Raw genomic sequence first — 20019 nt, forward strand, 5'->3', positions numbered from 1 at the left:
CATTTGTTGATGGTTTCTCTTACTATGGACTGATGAACACTTAGGCCTTTAGAAATGCTTTTGTAGCCTTTTCCAGCTTGATGCCTCTCTACAATTCTTCTAAGGTGCTCACAAAGTTGTTTTGATCAAGAATTGGTGCACATAAACAGATCTTTCTTGAGAAGAGCAGGGTCTATCAGTAAGCTGATTTTGTGTGTTTTTTTATATAGGGCAGGGCACCTCTACAACCCACACCTCCAATCTCATCTCACTGATAGGAGCACCTGACTTCATATAACTAATGTAGAAGTTATTTGAACCCCAGAGGTTCACATAATGTTTTGAACCTAGACTGTGATTTTTAAAAAAAATTGTGCACTCAGTAATGACGAGAAGTACAACTGTTTGTGTGTTATTAGCTTAGGCAGACTGTGTTTGTCTAGTATTGTGACCTAGATGAAGATCAGGCCACATTTTCTGAGTAATTAGTGCAGAAAGCCAGGTTATTGCAAAGGGTTCACAAATGTTTTCTTTCATCTGTACATAATTATATTTACTGCAAAATGGAGCAAATGATTTTTGAACAACTCAGCAGTGATTCAAGGCTAAAGTACATTCATTATCAAAGAATGTATGTAATATACCTTGAGATTTGTTTGCTTACAGGCAGTGGGAAAGTGAAATCCGAAGAAGCCAATTTAAAAGAAAGACCATTATAAAAGGGGGGGGGGGGGGGGAACCACCCATGCAAACAATAGAAGCAAATGACAGCCTTCTGAACCAGACTGAGGCTTTGGATCTGCTCGCTGGAGCAGCTGAGTCAGCCTGTGTCTACTCGTATTAGCTATCTCAGTTCATATTAGATAGGAAGAACATCTTGGGAGACCAAGTGAAATCGGCATGACCCTTTTCTCTAGTCCTGACACTTGGGCTTTCCAGTCTATTGTCCAGGCACTAGGTAGTGCCTTGTTCTAGAAACTGGGCCCTGTCGCAGTGTCATATTTGGGCCGCACAGCCCAAAGCTATTTTTGATCTCATTGGTGCTTGGAGCGATCCAACCTCGCACGCGGGTTAAATGGATGGGCATCGAAACTCTTCCGTATCGACTCCTCTCCAAATCGTTCACTCCCAACAGTGACAGCGATACCAACTCCCATCTGCGACCCCGTCTTGAGCACGTTGCCTGTGGCTTTGTGATGCCACGTGGCCCATCCTTCAAATCAGCATGGCCTTTGCTTGCTGCTTCATTGTTTGCGGTGATAATTGACCACAGTTTGAGATGCTTTCACTGATTGGCACCAGCTAGAGAGATGCAACAACATGTGACATTGGATGATACAGTTTGAAAGCCTTGCGTACCTGGTATTTGGATAGTGAACGATTGCAATAGCAATGCTTCGTATTTAGAAATTATATTTTTCAATTTCCTTGAATATTTGTCAATTTTTTGAATAGGCTTTCAAAAAGTATTTATTTATTTCAATGTCCGTTATACTTTATTAATAGTATAACATTGACCCAACCATCACTACTTTATCATTTCCTGTCAAATTCAAGTTTAATTGACGTTCGACCATACATGAATAGAATCAGGATCAGGTTTAATATAACCATCATATATTGTGAAATTTGTTGTCTTTGTGGCATCAGTACAATGCAATGCATAATATGTATTATTTATGATTTAATACATACACAGTATGGTCTGTGGTCTAATGTAAGAAGCTGTTTCTGAATTGTTGAGTGTGTGCCGTCAGGTTTCTGTACCACCTCCCTGATGGTAACAGTGAGAACAAGGCATGTCCTGGGTGATGAGGGTTCTTGTGATGGATGATGCCTTTTTGAGGCATTGCTCCTTGAAGATGTCCTGGATACTATGGAGGCTAGTGTCCATTATGGAGCTGACTAAGTTTACAACCCTTTGCAGCTGATATTGATCCTGTGCTGTAGCCATTCCCCACCCCTCATACAAACTGTTGTCCTCCATCATGGGTCAAAGTTTTAAATGAGGGATTGGGTATTTGGGGGAACTATTGAGAAGCAATTCCTTCAAATAGAGACAATATGTATTTGTAATTCTGCACTACTTTATAAAGACTGTGGCGGCTCAGTAGTTAAGTATGTTTAGGGCAGAGGCAGAAAGATGTTTTGATATAAATGGAATTAGGGGTATGGGGTTATTGCAGGAAAATGGTGCAAAGAGGTAGCAGTCAGTAGGTTAATCGGTCATTGAGCACAGAACCAGGCCCTTTGGCTGTCTAGTCTGCGTCAAACCATTTAAACTGCTGAATGCCATTGACCATAGCCCTCCATACCCCCTACCATCTATGTACCTATCCAAACTTCTCTTAAATGTTGAAACCGAGCTCACGTGCACCACTTACGCTGGCAACTCATTCCACATTCTCACCAACCTCTGAGTGAAGAAGTTTCCCCTCATGTTCCCCTTAAACTTTTCACCTTTCACCCTTAACTCATGACCTCTGGTTGTAGTCCCACTCAACCTCAGTGGAAAAAGCCTGCTTGCATTTATGATCTATAACCCTCATAATTTTCTATACCTCTATCAGATCTTCTCTTAATCTTCTACGTTCCAAGGCATAATGTCCCCAACCTATTCAGTTTTCCCACATAACTCAGGCCTTCCAGATTTGGCAACATCCTTGTAAATTTTCTCTGTACTCTTTCAATCTTGTAAATCGTCTTGTGCTGGGTCCTGGATTAAATCGGAATTACTAGGTGGTGTGGTTTAAGGGCCAGAAAGGGCCTATTCTGCACAGCCTCTTGATAAATCAAAGGTTCATTTTATTATTAAAGTATATATGAATAATACAACTCTGAGATTTGTCATCTCCAAATTGCCATAAGATTCAGAAAACCATAGAAGTAGTTGAAAGAAAGACATCAATGCCCCCCTTGCCCTCGTTGTAACCCCCCTGCATGAAAAGGAAAAGAAACAAAAATTCGCAAACCCCAAACCCCCTCAACCACTCCCTCGCACAAAACTAACAGATCAGAACATCAAATTCCAAGCCCCCAGCCTGCCAGTCGCCAACAAGAGAGAATGGGCAAAAAGACTTTTTAGAGAAAAAACCTAACTGAAAGAGGCCTATATGAATTACAGTCTAATCCATAAATCTCAGAACTTCGATAACATCTCAGAGAGCATCAGGACCCAGTGGCCCCTCTGCGGGAAGTGACACGAACCAGCATTCTTTCTGAGGGAAGCAATTCAAACCAACACTTTCTAGCAGGCCTCTCTGAGAACTGCTCGCTCTTCTCCAGATTTGCCTGTATGTTTCAATCTTCCTTGCCGCCTCGATCAGTGAGAAATGTGGTTGATCACGGGCCCTCGTCTCTTCTCTGAGCTTCTCCTCGCGATAGTTAGTGCTCACATTTCTTTCCTAGAGTTTTCTTGGGGACAGTGGAATGCTAGCTCACCCGCTCGAGCTACAGACTGTAAGTCACAGCCTCTAACAGTTTAATAAAAAAGATAAAAAGAATAAGACGAAGTAGAAAAACTGAAATGATTGACTTTCTGGAAGATGTTGTCTGTGGGACTGTTGTTCACTGGTGCTGTCTTGACTGGAAGTTAAATAAATGTGCTGGTGTAAAAAGTGAACTTACTAAACCAGCAAAAGGGTCCAAATAACCTACCTCTGTTTCTTTATACGTTTTAGTTTGGTCTGTAATCTAGCTATAGAAACGTTTAAGATCCTGGGATCTGTTTTCTGCCACTAGATGTCGCAAGCGTATTAAATGTAGTTGTGAGAGTGCAACAGGTTTGTTCAGTTTTTCTTGGAGTAGAATCAAATCTTTTTAAAATGGGCATTGTATTGTAAATATTGCTACTGTGATTAAGGATTAAATCTTTTTGTTCCTGCATGCAGCTACTGATTTAGCATTACTCTTCTTTGATTCAGGAAGGTGGTATGTAATTAATAATTATGCAAGTTGTTTTTGTTTCCTATACAGTTTTTATGATGTAAAAATACAAATGCAAAATCATTTGTCAAACATATAAATGACACGTTTTCTTTGGAAAAACAAAGCACGAAGATAACATCTAATCTGTACTAGCTCAGTGCAAGAGTAATTCAGCTGGGACTTCTCATCTGTCCTGTTAACTTAGTCCTGAAAATCTTCTCTCTCTCCCCCCCCCCCCCCCCCCAAGATATTTTTCCAGGTCTGTGTTGAGTATGGTAGTTGAACTATCGACGGCAGTGATTTCCAACTGCTAACCACTTGTGTTAAAATGTTTTATTTATCTATCTTTTCATTCTTTTGCCCTTTATCTTCATTCTATCTTCTCTGTTGTCTACTTGTAGGCAGTATTATCCATCTGCCTGGATCTTTCATCATTTAATAAAACACCCTCTGATTCCTCACAACCTCTTCTGTTCCATGGGATACAATCCCAGCTTTTACGTCTTTCCTGATTACATTTTCCCTCATCCTTGCTACCATTCTGGCACATCTTTTCTGCATCCCTTCAAATCCTTCTCATTTTCCTGAAGAACTGGATGACATCTTAATGAACAAATATTGTTTATATATAAAGGTTCATCAAAGCTTGCGGTTTAAGACAGCACTGGTAAATCTCAGCATCTTCTAGCTGGTGGCCAATGAAACGAGGAAAACAACTAAATACTTGGTTAATTACTCTTTTTCTGGTAAATGGCCATCACAAGAAATGATCTGTTACTTCCCTTTGGACCTGGAGGCAATTCAATATGGCAGAATTGGAGGCAAGACAGTGGGCCCATCACTGAGAGTGATGAAGAGCCAAGTTTCAATAGATTTAAATGCTGGCTGAATCAAAAGGGTCAGGTAAAGGCCCAGTATAACCCTGAGATTTGTTTTCCTGTAAGCATAATCAATAAATCTATAGAATAATAACCACAACAGAATCAATAAAAGACCATCCAACTTGGGAGTTTAACCAGTGTGCAGAAGGCAACAAACTCTGCAAATAAAAAAAGAAGCTACAAGACAGTCCCCAGGTTATGTACGAGTTCTGTTCCTGAGTCCGTCTTTAAGTCATATTTGTATGTAAGTCGGAACAAGTTCTTCGGTATTACTTAGCATCAGTTAGTCAAGTGTTTGTCTTAGTACACAGTATATATTTACCTTTCTATGCATATAAAACACTTAAGAAACGTATGTATTCCAATAATCAAACCACTGTGTTGCTTAGTAATAATTGTGGCTTACATCGGGGCTGGGCCTTTCACATGCTCCATTATTCTGACTTTATCCGTTATCCTTTAAAATTGTTCCGATCGTTGACCGACTGTAGCCTAACGCATTTCCAATGACGGATGGCATTTCACCTCTTTCCAAATGCTTTATTATTTCTGCTTTATTTTCATTCGAGATTGCTTCCCATCAATGGAACAGAAACACTGCGGGCGGCGGGTCCCGAGCTCTGCCAGCTCCCAAGGTCCACTGGGTCCTAAGGACCACCACACTGAGACAGGCTAAATGGGACAAGTGGGGGCTGTGCTGGGTTTAGGTATTTGATCCTCCACAATATTCTGCGTGGATACTTAAACTGGAGGTGGCAGTGTTTTTTTTTCCTTACAAGGTCGAGTTGCGAGCTCAACATCAACCCGGCACAGATGGTACAGAAGTCAGTGGATTGACATCAACCCATCACGGGAGCGGTCTGGCACCAGTTCGAACTCGCTGATCTCACTGTGCCACCAGCTGACCGGAATGGGGGGGGGGGGGTGGCGACTGGGGTCAGGGTGAATCTTACTAAGAAAAATTTAAGCCCAATACAAAGTTAACCACTCAGTACAGTGTCAATGGCAACAACTTAAAATGGTGGACAGTGCCGCGATTTGATTTAAAATGGCGGACGGCGTTCTTCTTCCTCGGTTCGTAAGTACGAGTTGTCCGTAAGTCGGACGTTCGTAACTCGGGGACTACCTGTAATGTAATAAAAATAAACAAGCAATAAATGTCAACCTGTAACTGTTACCTGCTCAGTTGAGCAAAAACACTAGAGACACTAAATTACCTCTGAAATGGTTTTTATTCAGAGAGGAGTTCGCAGCCCCACGCACTTCGGGCGTGAGGTAGCCAACTCCCAATCTGTCGGTTTACAAAGGTCATACTTATACCCAAAAGCAGGGTACTACATTCGCAAATATGGTTACTGATTCAAATTCATCAATTGATTGGCTATTGCATAGCTAAGCATGCGAAATACTCAGAATTTAGCAAAGGTTAAAGTGTAATACCTAGAATTATTACTGATGTACTTCAGGACACTTGAAATAGGTATCCTTAAAATATTTTGCCAGGCATATTGTCTTGTGGTTGTAGATTCCCTTTTCCTTGTGGTCTCCACTTCTGGCCTGACACCTTATTTTAGCTGCCTCTCCTTACTTCCCCAATGAAGTACCTCTCTCTTGTCCTGTCTACATATTTTGCTACACTTACCCCTCGCCCACCCCTCTACATGTACCCCTTACCCTTTTCACATTCTCATTCCCTCCTGTGATCATAAAATGATCACTTGTCAATATCGTGAAAATCCTCTGGTGCAGGTTCGAGGAGTTTGGTGGCCTTGCCAGTTGCCTGCATTATCATCAGTGGCTTAGCCGGCAGCAGGTCCCCTAGCGAGGCCATCATGCGGATTAGGACACATTTGACAATGGTGATAGAGACAAAAATCACAATAATAGCCATCAGTGCGTAAATAGCCTTATTGATCAACCAGTCCTTCCACACACCTAGTCCCCAGTCCTCCCATCCTGTCCAACTTGTTCCTTCCTTGATGGATCCTAACTGTTCATCTGTTTTGTTCATGTACCGTGTTATGTTGGTGGTAGCATCGTCTAGCCCTATTATGCATTTGTCCTTTACGATAGCACAGAGCCCTCCCTCCCTGGCGAGGAGATAATCAAGTGCATAGCGGTTTTGCATGGAGAAGAGCCTCAGTTGGTTAAGGCTGTCAGTTATGAGTCTTAATGCTCCCCTGGTGGCGTTCCTGAGGCTCATGAGACCACAGGCCAGATAGTTCCAATTGTGGGCCACCATAGCGGCTCCTGATGCCCCCAAAGAGAAAAAGCCAGCTGCCCCATATCCAGCCACCTGACCTGCGGTTAGGGTGGTCAGGACTTGGTAATCTGCACAAAATTCCTGGGAGATCTCTCTCTTGTACCTCCTAGGCGGGCGGTGTGAGGGACCCCAAGTTCCAGGGCAAGGGACCGCTATAGGGAGGAGGGTGACATAGGCCACTGAGGAAGGGTAAGGGTACTTCAGGAAGTTGGTGGCAATGCCGTTGTAGAAGAAAAAATACCCCGGGAGGGTATACATGGTCTCAGTGCAACCCTCACCCTTTAGGTGTATGGTATCACTCCATTCTGCTATACCGGGGCAGGGGTGTACACTCGTTTGGCGCCCCTGCGATACTTAGGTCGTAGGAATACCTGATCGTTGACTTGAAGGTGGGTACGGTTCCCCTCCCCACAAAGAAGTTGCACCCCCCTTGGCCAGGGACTGGCACTTTGTCTCATGGCAAGAGCAAGAGATCCCTAAGGGGTCCTTGGTGGGGTGACAGTCCCTTTCCCTACAGGGCTTGGAGAGGCAGGCAACGTTTTTTGAGACATACACTTCTAAACACCCCCACCCTGTTCCGAAGAAGCAGTTCTCATATACTCGGTCACCTTTTGGGGGCTTGGGATTCCCCTCCCACCAGAGATCTTTTCTCATCCACCTGTTGGACGGTGGGGGATAAACAGTCCGCGACCGGGGCCGTGGAGGGAATGAGAATGTGAAAAGGGTAAGGGGTACGTGTAGAGGGGTGGGCGAGGGGTAAGTGTAGCAAAAGATGTAGACAGGACAAGAGAGAGGTGCGTCATTGGGGAAGTAAGGAGAGGTAGCTAAAATAAGGTGCCAGGCCAGCCGTGGAGACCACAAGGAAAAGGGAAATAAAAATGAGAAAATAAAAACACAAAATGCTGGCAGAACTCAGCAGGCCAGACAGCATCTATGGGAGGATGTAGTGATTTCGTTTTGGGCCGAAACCCTTCATCAGGAATGAAGTAACATGGGATGGTCAAGGGAGAGATGAAGTAGAGAGCTGGGAAGTGATAGGCTGAAGGGAAATTGGCTAGGGGGAAGGTGGAGAATTATGGGAAATAAAAGAAAAAGAAAGGTAGGGCGGGGGGGGGGGGGGGAGATAATAGTGAAGGGGGAAAAAGAGAGAGAAAGAGAACCAGACTAAAATTATAGATAGGGATGAGGTAAGGGGGGGGGGGGGCAGGGATATCGACGGAGGTCTGTGAGTTGATAATGAGAACGTGAGATAAAGAGTCCTTAAAGAGATTATTGGTTGTGGGAACATTTCAATGATGGGGCAAGTGAGTGTAGCTATTCTCTTTTATTTAAGAACCTGATGTTTGAGGGGTAATAACTGTTCTTGAACCTGGTGGTGCAAGTCCTGAGGCTCCTGTACTTTCTACCTGATGGCAACAATAAGAAGAGAGCATGTAGATGTGCTCAGTGGTTGGGAGGACTTTTCCTGTGATGGACTGGGCCAAATCCACCACTATCTTTTGTAGGATTTTTCGTTCAAAGGCATTGGTGTTTTCACACCAGGCTGTGCTGTTGCAGTCAATATGGGCTGCAGTGCATTCAATACACATCTATACATTCTATTATCTCTACAAGTTTTGCTTCACCTGTAGATATGGAAATTGTGGCCTGTACACACACACCTTGAATATATCCAGTGTTCCTTGTACCAAACCTCATGGAGACACATTGTCTTTAGTCTGTAGAGCAGTACTTGGCTACTGGTTACATTTTCCACATTGCTGTGCAGCCCCTTTTATTTCATGACTCAAATCTATTATGTGGTAGCTAATAAAAAGTGTTTGTTTTTTTAAAAGTGTGTATTATAAATAAAATGTATGTTTTTTTTAAAAAAGCATGTCTGTGTGTATATACATATATGTAAATATATTTTAAATGAGGACCTGAAACACCTGTTGACTTCAGGTAACATCACTGATGATATGTACCAGTCCATCCTAGGATTTACCTCAGGAACATTTCTTACATTTTACATTTCTTACTTTCTTACATTTCCTTTTCTTTCTTTCCTGAACATTTGCTTTATGGAGAAGTAATTCAGCTTCTTCAGCAGTGTTTGTTATTGCCACTTTGTAGAAATCTTGTGTGCTTACTTGCATTTGCAGCTGAGCAAACTGGTTAAATCAGGGGTGGGCAAACTTTTTGACTTGAGGGCCACAAAGGGTTCTAAAATTTGACAGGGGGGCCAGACCAGGAGCAGATGGACGGAGTGTTTTGGTAATACACCTCATAAGAGAAAATAAAATATCATGGGATATGTAGAAAACATGTGCTTTAATTTCAATTGAAAATGAACAAATGCATTACAACAAAATATCTGTCTTTGAAGTCCCATGGTATTTAGCTATTTATTGAAATGTCTTTTAAAACACTGAAAATTAAATGAATAAAATACAGCTTTTTTTAATAGTAACAGTTATTATTTTAAAGCACTGAAAATTCTGTTATCCTTCAAGATATTATCATCATCACTCTCCTCCTGACTGTCTTTATTTCAAAAACGGTAGGAGATGCAGGTCTACTTGTCCTGCTCCTTCTTATTCAATTGTCCCCTGTGCCAAAACTCAACAACGACCCGCACAATGACAGAACAGTGAGAGCGCGCCAATATGCGGAGCTCTGTGCTCGCAAATCCCCGCAGGCTATCTCCCTTAGCCGGAACGCTGGCTAATTGTGAGCCGGTTCGGATGTGCCAGGAAATGGGTCGCCGCAAGGTCACAAAGTAAAGCGCAAATGTGGAGTAATACGCTGCACCTCAACAAAGGTCAATGTATATAGAGTGCGTCATCTATTGGGAAAACGCCAGAATTGCGGGGAAAAAACGTTAACAAGGTTTATTAATATAATTTCATCAAGTTCTGCGGGCCGGATTAAAAAGCTTAACGGGCCGCATATGGCCCGCGGGCCGTAGTTTGCCCATGCTTGGGTTAAATCCACTGCTTCATTTACATAGGACCTTTTGTATTCTGTCTGATTCTGTCCAAAAATGTTCTATTACTTGTTCTGCTACCTTTTATATCTCCTAATAACTCTTCTATACTTTTAACGTTATTTTCATTTTCTAAAATCTCTTTTTTTGTGTGTGATCATCTCATAAGAATTGGACCTATGCGGATCTTTCAATACTATCTGCTTTCTGGGTATCTCACTGTGACTGCTGTTCACCTGTTACAAGCTAAGTGACTTGTCAATGCTTCCAGCTCTTTTATTAATTCTGATATTTGATATACACATTCACATTTTTTAATAGTTCTGAATGTGAGGTGCCTTTTTAAGATGCATGCAGTCAGTGGATTTGTATCTGGGCTTAATCTTAACCAATACATTTACTTGCTTCCTGCCCATTATGCCTCTGGTGTTTAGGATGGCAATGAAGGTCTTCAACCTCTGTCTGTATAGAAGGATTCTTCATTGCTGCTTCTGTAATAATTTTGTTTTTGACCAGTCAATGTTGTTAGCCCTGAGCTGAATCCCCCAACCTGGTGGGCCACTCTTGGTCTGGCCTCTACCCTCTGACTTTTTTGGCATGGGTGACCTTACCAAGAGCCAAAGTGCAAGGCCCTGACTCCAGCCAATGTAGCTCTCTTGGTCCTTTAGGCACAGAAGCCTTCAAACTTTATGGAAAGGTTGTGGTCCTCTTGTAAGAACCAATAAATTTGTTAACTCATGTCTGCAGATGTTGGAAATCCAGAGCAACACACAAAATGCTGGAGGAACTCAGCAGTTCTGGCAGTGAATAAATGGTTGACTTTTTGGGCCGAGACTCTTCATCAGGACTGAAGTAGAAGGGGGAAGACACCAGAATAAAAAGTGGGGAGGAGGATAGCTGGATAGGTGAGGAGAGGTAAAAGACCTGAGTAGGGAATAGAAGAAGGGAAAAATATTTTTACCAGAAGGAGAAATTGATGTTCGTGCCATCAGGTTGGAGGCTACCCAGATGGAATATAAGGTGTTGCTCCTCCACCCTGAGGTTGCCACCTCTTAGCAGAAGAGGAGGCATGGATTGACATGTCAGAACGGGAATGGGAATTAAGAGGTTTGGCCACCAGGAAGTTCCCAGAAAAGCTTTTGGTGGATGGATAAATTTGTTGCTTGAATTAGAAATCTCAATATTACTCAAAGATGATCTAAATTTTGTAGAGAAAGAATTTATTTGTATTAGGTTAGAGTAATATTTTTGAATGAAGGTTTTTCAAATTGTGCCAAGAATCATGAAAAGGGAGAATCTTCTCCATGTATGTTATTATTCTTTTGTTAGCTGTAAAGGTATACCTGGACTCTTGTAAGATGGACAGTAGAAATTATATCAAAACTGTTCTAGTTAATTTGGAAACAGGCCCTTTAACTCATAATTTAACCTGACCATCAAGCACCCTTTTTACACTAACCTATTTTATTTCCTCCAGATTCCCATAAACTTTCTCCAAAATCTACTCTCAACATCTACACATTATGGGCAGCTTAAGTAGCCAGGATGATTTGCCAACCTACAAATGTTTGGGATGTGCCAGAAAAATGGAGCACCTGAAGGAAATGTCCAATGTCCCATGCTCCTAATTATCCTCTGCACTGGTGAGCCCCGTCATAAATTGCGGGACTGCTTTGCTGAACAAGCCAATTTGCCACAAGTGGGTCTTTGCAGTGGCCAAACATTTGAATTCTGATACCCGTGCCCATTCCGACATCCAATGCTTGGTCCATGGTTGCTTTTGGTGCCAAGATGAAGCCACCCTCAGGGTGGAGGAGCAACACCTTATATTCCATCTGGGTAGCCTTCGACATGATGGCATGATTATAGAATTTCTCCCTTCTATAAACAAATTCCATCTCCACCTCTATTCCCAACTTTTATCTTTTCTCACCTGCCTTTTACTTCTCCTGGGTCCCTTCATCTTTCACTTTCTCCCATTGTCTGCTCTCTTCTCCTCCTCTCAGATTCTTTTCTCTTCTTCTCCAGCCCTTGACCTTTCCTGCCCTCCTGGCTTTACCCTCTAGCTTGTCCTTCTTCTCCTCCCCTGACCTTTTTATTCTGGCATCTTCCCCTTCTCAGTTTTGAAGGAGGGTCTTGACCCGAAATGTCCACTATTTACTTACTTTCATAGATGCTGTGTTCCCCCTGAACTTTGTGCGTAGATATTGGCATGTGCAAGCTCCACAAAGCACTGAACCTGGAGCTTGATTGCCAGTGCCACTTTCTGATCTTGATGTGTAGTAAATGCATACTTGCCAATTTTAGGCCTATGGTGGTATTAAAATATTTACAGTAATCTTACTTTGTGTCAGAACTGTGCTGACAGTAAGCCTGTATATATATATATATTGATTCTAAAATTATCATTAATTAGTAGGGTAGGCATATTGTTGTCTGATAATCGTACTAATCATTTTTGTACTCTACAATTAGGTTCTACTTTCAAGAACACTTGAAGAAAAATTTGCTGTCAATAAATCCAAGTGCTCTTCAAACCTTGGAGACTTTAATGCAGGAGATTCAGAATACTAGTCGGGCAGATCCTGAGATTCTGAAGAGTTGCGAGGTTGGTTGATTTTGTAAATTTAAATATTTTCAGACTATGAATTAATGTACCACTGGATATGTTTGTAAAGTCAAACAAGCTAAGGTTTTGTTCATAAAGGTGCACTGATTTGTGATTTTTGACATTTTTATGAATTCTAGATGATATACAAATTCTCCTGACATTCTTTCTAGTTTGCCCCTTGCAATTTTGAAACGTTTTCCTTCTGAAAACTCACTGTTACCTTGTCAGGGGTCACTTTCAAATTAATTTGTAAGTTGCTCCCTTTACTTTTGTTCTGAGGTTGTTTCTCACCTTTCTAGTTGAGGGACAGAGGGAGAGAGATTACAGATTAGCAATTTTTAGTTTTTGTTTGTACTTCTAGAAGTATTTACTGCTGTGTTATAGTAGGAAAGGGAGAAATTATGCATTTTCCTTGGTGACTTTCATGTCTTTGGGACATACCAAAGATGTTCAAAACCAGAAATCCTTTTAATGCCAGTAGATATGGCAGCCAGTTTGCACATGAGTCTACAAAATATCTACTGTTAGAAAAATCATCTATCATAGTATACTGTCACTTGAAACTGTTGGCCAAGATTTCCTATTCAAAAGCATTTCCTGGAATCATTTTTGTGTGTACCTCCCCATCTGAACTGGGAGTAAGGGCTGATTCCATTCTTTAAGTCAAATCTCTTAATAGTTCAATGCCAAATTGTTACCTCTATTATGCACATAAGTTTTGGAATGACACTTTAACTTTAAATCTCTCATCTCCAAAGCTTTTACCTAGTCAAACCCTCGAGCATTGTGTCCCAGTGCATATCGTATACCATATTATGAGTTATAGAGGATTCTGTAAAAGAAATCATATTCTGAATTTATTGGGGTTGCTTTGTTAGTGTCGGATTTATTGAGATGCAATGTAAAACTTGTCAAAGTTCGAAGTAAATTTATTATCAAAGGAAGTACAGATATGTCATGATATATAATCATGAGATTCCTTTTCCTGTGGGTATACTCAGCAAATCTATAGAATAGTAACTATAACAGGATCAATGAAAGATTGACCAGAGTGCAGAAAACAACAAACTGCCAATGCAAATATAAATAAATAGCAATAAATATCGAGAACATGAGATAATGAGATAGAATCCTTAAAGTGAGATCATTTGTTGTGGGAATATCTCTGTGGATGTAGTTATTCCCTTTTGTTCAAGAGCCTGATGGTTGAAGGGTAGTAACTGTTCGTGAACCTGGTGGTGTGGGTCCTGAGGCTCTTGTACCTCCTTCCTGATGGCAGCAGTCAGAAGAGAGCTTGGCCTTCACGGTGAGGATCTCTAATGAAGGATGTTGCTTTCATATGGATGTGCTCAATGGTTGGCAGAGCTTTACCTGTGGTGTACTGAGCCAAATCCACTACTTTTTGTATGGTTTTCCATTCAAAGGCATTGGTGATTCTATACCAGGCTGTGATGTAGCCAATCAATGTACTCTCCATCGCACATCTATAGAAGTTTATCAAACTGCGTTTTGTTCATACAGATCAAATCACTTCACAGGGCATTGAGGTAGACCAAGGTAAAACAATAACAAAGTGTAGAATAAAGTGTTACAGCTACAGAGAAAGTCCAGTGCAGGCAGACAAAGTTCAAGATCATAACGAGGTACAGTACTGTGCAAAGGTCGTGGGCACATATATAGGGTGCCTAAGACTTGTACTATACTGTTAATTTTATGTATTGCACTGTACCTCTGCTGCTGCAGCAAAAAAAAAACAAATTTCATGATGTGTGTGTGATGATAAACCTGATTCTGATATGGGCCTCTGTTGTGGACTGAGAGTGGGAAGGGGAAGAGAGAGAGGAGGGAGTGGGAAGCATCAGAGAGACTTTCTATAATGATCAATAAAGCAATTGTTTGGAATCAAATGAGCTTGGCTGGTTTTGTTTATGTATAATATTTAGATTGTGAGATCAAGAGTACATCTTATCATACTTGGCAACCACTTAACAGTTTTATAACAATGGGATAGAAGCTGTCCTTTAGCCTGGTGTTCTGTGTTTTCAGCTTTTGTATCTTCTACCCAATGGGAAAGTTGGCAGTGAGGTTTTTGATTATGCTGGCATCTTTACTGAGCCAGTGAGAAGAGTAGATGGTCTGTGGAGTGGAGGCTAGCTTCTGTGTTGTGCTGAGCTGCGCCCACAATTCTCTGCAATTTCTTCTGGTCTTGGGCAGAGCAGTTGTCATAACGAGTCGTTATTGCATCCAAGTAGGATGCTTTTTTTTGATGTACTGATTTTAATATTGCTAAGGGTTGATGGAGACATCTCAAATCTCTTTAGCCCCCTGAGGATGTTGAGGCCTTGGTGTTACTTAATTTTTGCATATGCAGTGATTGAATAAATACTGATGTAGGTAAAATAATGTTTTTTTTTGTGTGTTCTCAGCTAAGATGGCTACAGCTATTTAAACTAGTGGAGAAACAGTACCAAGACCAGATATTGTCTCAACAAGACCAATACCAATGTCAAATCCAAGTGAGTAAAGCGCATTTTTGATGATTATGTTAAGTTCATGAAAGTGGATATCATTACAGGCCAATGGAGCTTGTTTTACTCTCAGCCATTTCTGGCATCTCCAAGCCTGAATGCTTGAAACTGCAGTGAGCAAAACAGTTCTGAATTGTTTTACTGTTTATTTCTTTCCAATTATGTGACAAAATCACTGTTTATTGTACACAAACACATGCAACTGATGATATTTAAAAATTGTTCGCTCTAAGCAAGGTATACAGTCTAATGGCCACACAAATGGTGCTAGTTAGAAACTGGCAACATTCTTCTGTCCCAGTTAGGCAGCATGGTGCCACAAATAAAGGAAGGAATCCCGGCTATTTTCTCAATCAGTTTGTGATCTTTCAGAGTTGTCTCAAGTAAGTGGCTGCTCCGATTAACTGATGGCCCAAATAACCGGAACCCACTGTATTGAAATGTCTGAAAGTCAATGTATCATGTGTAATATTGCTTGCTGCTTTCACCCTGACCCTTTAACTTGTAAGAATGTGTAATGAACAAAATGAAGCTTACTTCTATGGGAAAATATTGTCAGTTTAGTATCTAAATTGTATTTTCAACCTGCCATTTCTAGCTCATCCAAGATGAAATCAAAGCACTAATCCAGTTACAAAATGAAGGTGGTGTCAAACATAGTACAGCCAAATTTCCATTACCTTCAAAGCACATGGATGACTTGACTGGATGTGATACTGTCAATGGCCATCACGTAGAGGAGTTGAGACATTCTGACTGTGGTAAAGCAAAGGGACAACTACCAGCTACCAGCCAATGTACTGATGAAGAGATAAAATTGCAAGACAGCATGGAATTGAATTGTGCAAGTGAACAAAATTTTCCAAGCTTTGATGCAATAAATGAGACGAGATTGAATACTCTAGACAATACACAGACAATGAAGGAGAAAGATTCAATGCAATTCCAGCAAAACCAATTCAGTCTTCCTCATCTGAAAGAAAATGGACACCAAGCATTCATTTCTGCAGCTGGTGATAAGCACTCTTTCACACTTAAATTTTCAAGCAAACCGGTTCAAGACTTGAAGATAAATCAGGAAGCAAGTAACAGCAAATCTGAGATGGAAATTAAAATGGAGACTGAAAGTCAGCTTGGCAAACAGAATAATGCCAATGGGTATGTAACGAAGCTTTGGAAAACATGCAAGAGATAATATCGTTAAAGTTGATGCTTAATGTAAAATCCGTGGAATTTTCACTTTGCCCATTTAGAAATTAGTCATAAGATCTAAACTTAAGTATCATATTGACAGTCAGGATTGAAATGTTCTTTTCTGGCAGAAAAATTCAAAGAGACCCTGCTCAAATAAGTATGGGATGTTCTGTTGAAGGTGTATAAGATGTTGGTGAGGCTTAATTTGGAGTATTGTATAAGTTTTGATCACCTATCTACAGAAAAGATGTAAATAAGGTTGAAAGAGTACTGAAAAAATTTACAAGGATGCTGCCAGGACTCGAGGGCTCAGTTGTAAGGAGATATTTAATAGCTTTGGGCTTTATATCATGGAATGTAGAAGATTGAGGAGAGATTTGATAGAAATATACACAATTATGAGGGGTATAGATAGGATAGATGCAAGCAGGCTTTTTCCACTGGGGTTGGGTGTGACTACAACTGAAGATCATGAGTTAAGGGTGAAAGGTGAAATATTTATAAGGAACATGAGGGGAAAGTTCTTCACTTAGAAGGTTGTGAGAGTGTGAAATAAGCTGCCAGCTCAACTGGTGCATGTGAGCTCGATTTCAACGTTTAGGATAAGTTCTGATAGGTACATTGATGGTAGGGGTATGGAGGGCTATGGCCGTGGTGCAGTTGATGGGAATAGGCAGTTTAAATGGTTCAGCGCTGATTGGATGATCTGAAGGGCTGTATATGTGCTGTACTTTTCTATGACTCTATACTCTGCCTATGTAATGGAAGTGGGAACTGGGCAGTTCAGTTTCATGTGTTCGTGGATACCGCAAAGTATTTTATTTTGAATACTTTATTCATTTAAATTTTTTTTAAAGCTTGACATCTTGGGTACAGAAGGTTAAACAGAAGAACTGGAAATCAAAGTCTGGAACTAGAGCCTCATGTGATACTATGCAGCCACAAGGAACCAGGCAGCTACAGGAGACTGAAAGGACAGAAGGTGTAAGTGAGCTGACAATTGAAGCTTCTCCTGTTAAGTGTTCTCCAGCCATTGTTGTTAATTATTTACCAAAGGAAAGATGCTAATTTGATGTTCTGCAGCTTCCAACAGACTTGCACAATAATAAATATCATCCTGATTATGGAATCTTAACTTAGTTTTGAGCTAAAGTTTACCAGCCCTGAGAGAAGTCAAGTAGATTAGGGTTGTAATTTTGGCAATTGCACTAGGAAATTATCCTGTCATTAAGAAGAACCTTGGCTATTGTAAATATAGTTTGCCAGATTTTATTCTTGTGTATTGAAAGTTTTCTGAAAAAACTACTTCACAGAAGTAACCTGAAAAAAAACATAGTTTTATAGTGGTAAGTAAATCCTTGATTGGTGTTGGTTACATCTCTGAAGCATTAAACACAACTGTTTACCAGATAGTTTTGATCAAGTTTGTCAATAAATCTTCAGCTTCAGGTAAACACAAAATGGAGGGCCTCTTGTTTAACGTCTTATCTCATTAGCATTCATTTTGAGAGGACCAGAATATAAAAGGGAAGGGTGTAATATATGTTGCTGCCCATTATGCCAGTGGAGTTGAGGGCAGCAATGAAAATCCATCATCTCTGGCGGTGTTCAGGGCTTCCTTCGTCATGTCAGTAGCTTCTTTTCAGTTTGTGCAAGTCCTGGGTGGAGACTCAGGAATACTGTTGCACCCAGATGATAAGGATTCTTCATTGCTGTTTCCATAACAGCTTTGTTTTGCCAGTCAGGGTTGTTGGACCTAAGGTGAACCCCCGAACCAGGACCACTCTCAGTCTGGCCTCTACCCTTTGAGCTGCTTGGTATGGATGACCTAAACAAGAGTCAAAGTATAAAGCGTGGACTCGTGCAAGGATTGCTCTTCATGTCATTGAGGGATGCAAAACTGAAATCATGATAAGTTTGTGTCTCGGAGGAGGGGTGTAATGCTGAGGCATTGGGCAGACCACACTTGGAGGATTGCGAGCAGTTTTGGGCTCCATTTTTAAGTAATGATGTATTGGCATTGGTCCAAAGGAAGGTACGGGAAGGTTAATTTATGAGATGCATTTGATGAGAGAGTTAACGTATGAGCCTGCGTATGCTGGAGACTAGAAAGATAAGGTGGGGGGGGGGGGGAGATACCAAATATTCGGAGGCTTGGATAGAATGGACATGCTGAGGATGTTTCCAGTCATGTGAAAGTCTTGAACCAGAGGTCCACAGTGTCCAAGTAAAAGAATATCCCTTTAGAACTGAGATGTGGAGGAATTTCTTTAGTCAGATGGTGAAATTCTGGAATTCACTGCCACAGGGGATTGTGGAGCCCAAGTCATTGGAGGTTTTTCATTCGTTTGTTGTGTGCAGTGTTGTATCATGTGGTTGGTCATGGCTTTTCCATGACCATGATTGTTCTTGGCAATTTTTTCCTACAGAAGTGGTTTGCCATTGCCTTCTTCTGGGCAGTGTCTTTGTAAGATGGCTGACCCTGTCATTGTCTTTGGAGATTGGCTTCTGTCAGTAGTTGCATAACCAGGACTTGGTGATATGCACTAGCTGCTCATTTGACCATCCACCATTTGCTCCCGTGGCTTCATTGACTGATCAGAGGAGGGCGGGACTGGTTGATGCTAAGCAGGTGTTACATCTTGTCTGAGGGCGATCTGCAGGTTAGCAGAGTGAAGGAGTGCCTTACATCTTCTTTGGTAGAGACACATCTCCACCCTGCCACCCAAAGGGATTGATAGGTTCTTGAATAGTAAGGGTGTTAGGTATTACAGAGAGAAGGCAGGAGAATAGGGTGAGGGAATAACTAATTCAGGGATGATCAAATGGTGGAGCAGACTCGATGGGCTGAATGGTGCAAATTGGCTTCAATATCTTATGATCTCCACTTTCTAGAGAAGTGAATTTGTTTCTTTAAAAAAAAATGATAACTGCCTTTGCAAGCTTTCATTGTGCACATTGTATAGTTAAATGAAAAAAAAGACAATTGAAGACTTGTCAGTTACGTACAGAATAGTAACCGCACTATAAAGACTTGTAACAGTTCAAGAAGACTCAATGCTACATTCTTTAGGTATTTTTAGGTGGATGATCATTGCAATTCAGGGTCTGAGGGCAAAGAAATAATGGATAATATTTTGGAGATTTAATATGACTATGAATATCTCTTTTATAACAGAGCTTTACAATTATTTCCAATTTTCAGGTTCATTTGCCATCTGCACGTTCTTCTCCCAACTGCTCTTTCTACCTCAGCAGACCTTCCAGCAGTCCAAATTCTTTGGTGTCCAGTGTTTCAGGTAGATACAAGCTTGAGTGTCTTTGATTATTTCAGTTTCAATTTTGATTAATTTTGTATGCTGGTTGACCTTGTATCTTTCTACCCCAGGGTCAGAAGCTCTGAGGATGAATGCTTTTCTCTATGAAATAATTAGATATGCTACCATGAACTCTGATTTGGACAGTGCTCTAATTTTCCAACTTTATCTTGTATAGCTGAAAGGTGAATTTCATATGGTGTGGAATCTGACCTCTGCTTCCATTGCAGAAGAATACATTTTGTATTCAGCACTCTGCACCATTATTATGAGCTTGGGTTTTATTAGGAGCTTCTTACTGGCTTGGGAATTAAAACATTTTCTAGTGAATGGCATCCTGTTGTGCCAAGA

General features: G+C 41.0%; 1 protein-coding gene across 6 annotated transcripts in view; it reads left to right on the forward strand.

Annotated features, from left to right (window-relative positions):
* LOC132407697 (M-phase phosphoprotein 9) overlaps nt 1-20019 on the forward strand; it is a 105647-nt gene that overhangs the window by 14203 nt on the left and 71425 nt on the right. For 4 of the 6 annotated variants that reach the window (XR_009516560.1, XM_059994556.1, XM_059994553.1 and 1 more), the window contains exons 2-6: nt 12494-12626; nt 15056-15145; nt 15756-16315; nt 17209-17335; nt 19557-19650. Coding sequence is in view for 5 of the 6 variants with exons in the window: in XM_059994556.1 (XP_059850539.1) it covers nt 12494-12626; nt 15056-15145; nt 15756-16315; nt 17209-17335; nt 19557-19650 (1004 nt within the window). In the remaining variant the exon portion in view is untranslated. Of the gene's footprint in view, nt 1-3022; nt 3439-11495; nt 11662-12493; nt 12627-15055; nt 15146-15755; nt 16316-17208; nt 17336-19556; nt 19651-20019 lie in introns of those variants that run through there. The other 2 variants (XM_059994555.1, XM_059994557.1) reach the window with 2 other exon arrangements.

The sequence above is a fragment of the Hypanus sabinus genome, chromosome 18 (assembly GCF_030144855.1).
Source record: "Hypanus sabinus isolate sHypSab1 chromosome 18, sHypSab1.hap1, whole genome shotgun sequence".
In the NCBI taxonomy this organism is placed as follows: Eukaryota; Metazoa; Chordata; class Chondrichthyes; order Myliobatiformes; family Dasyatidae; genus Hypanus; species Hypanus sabinus.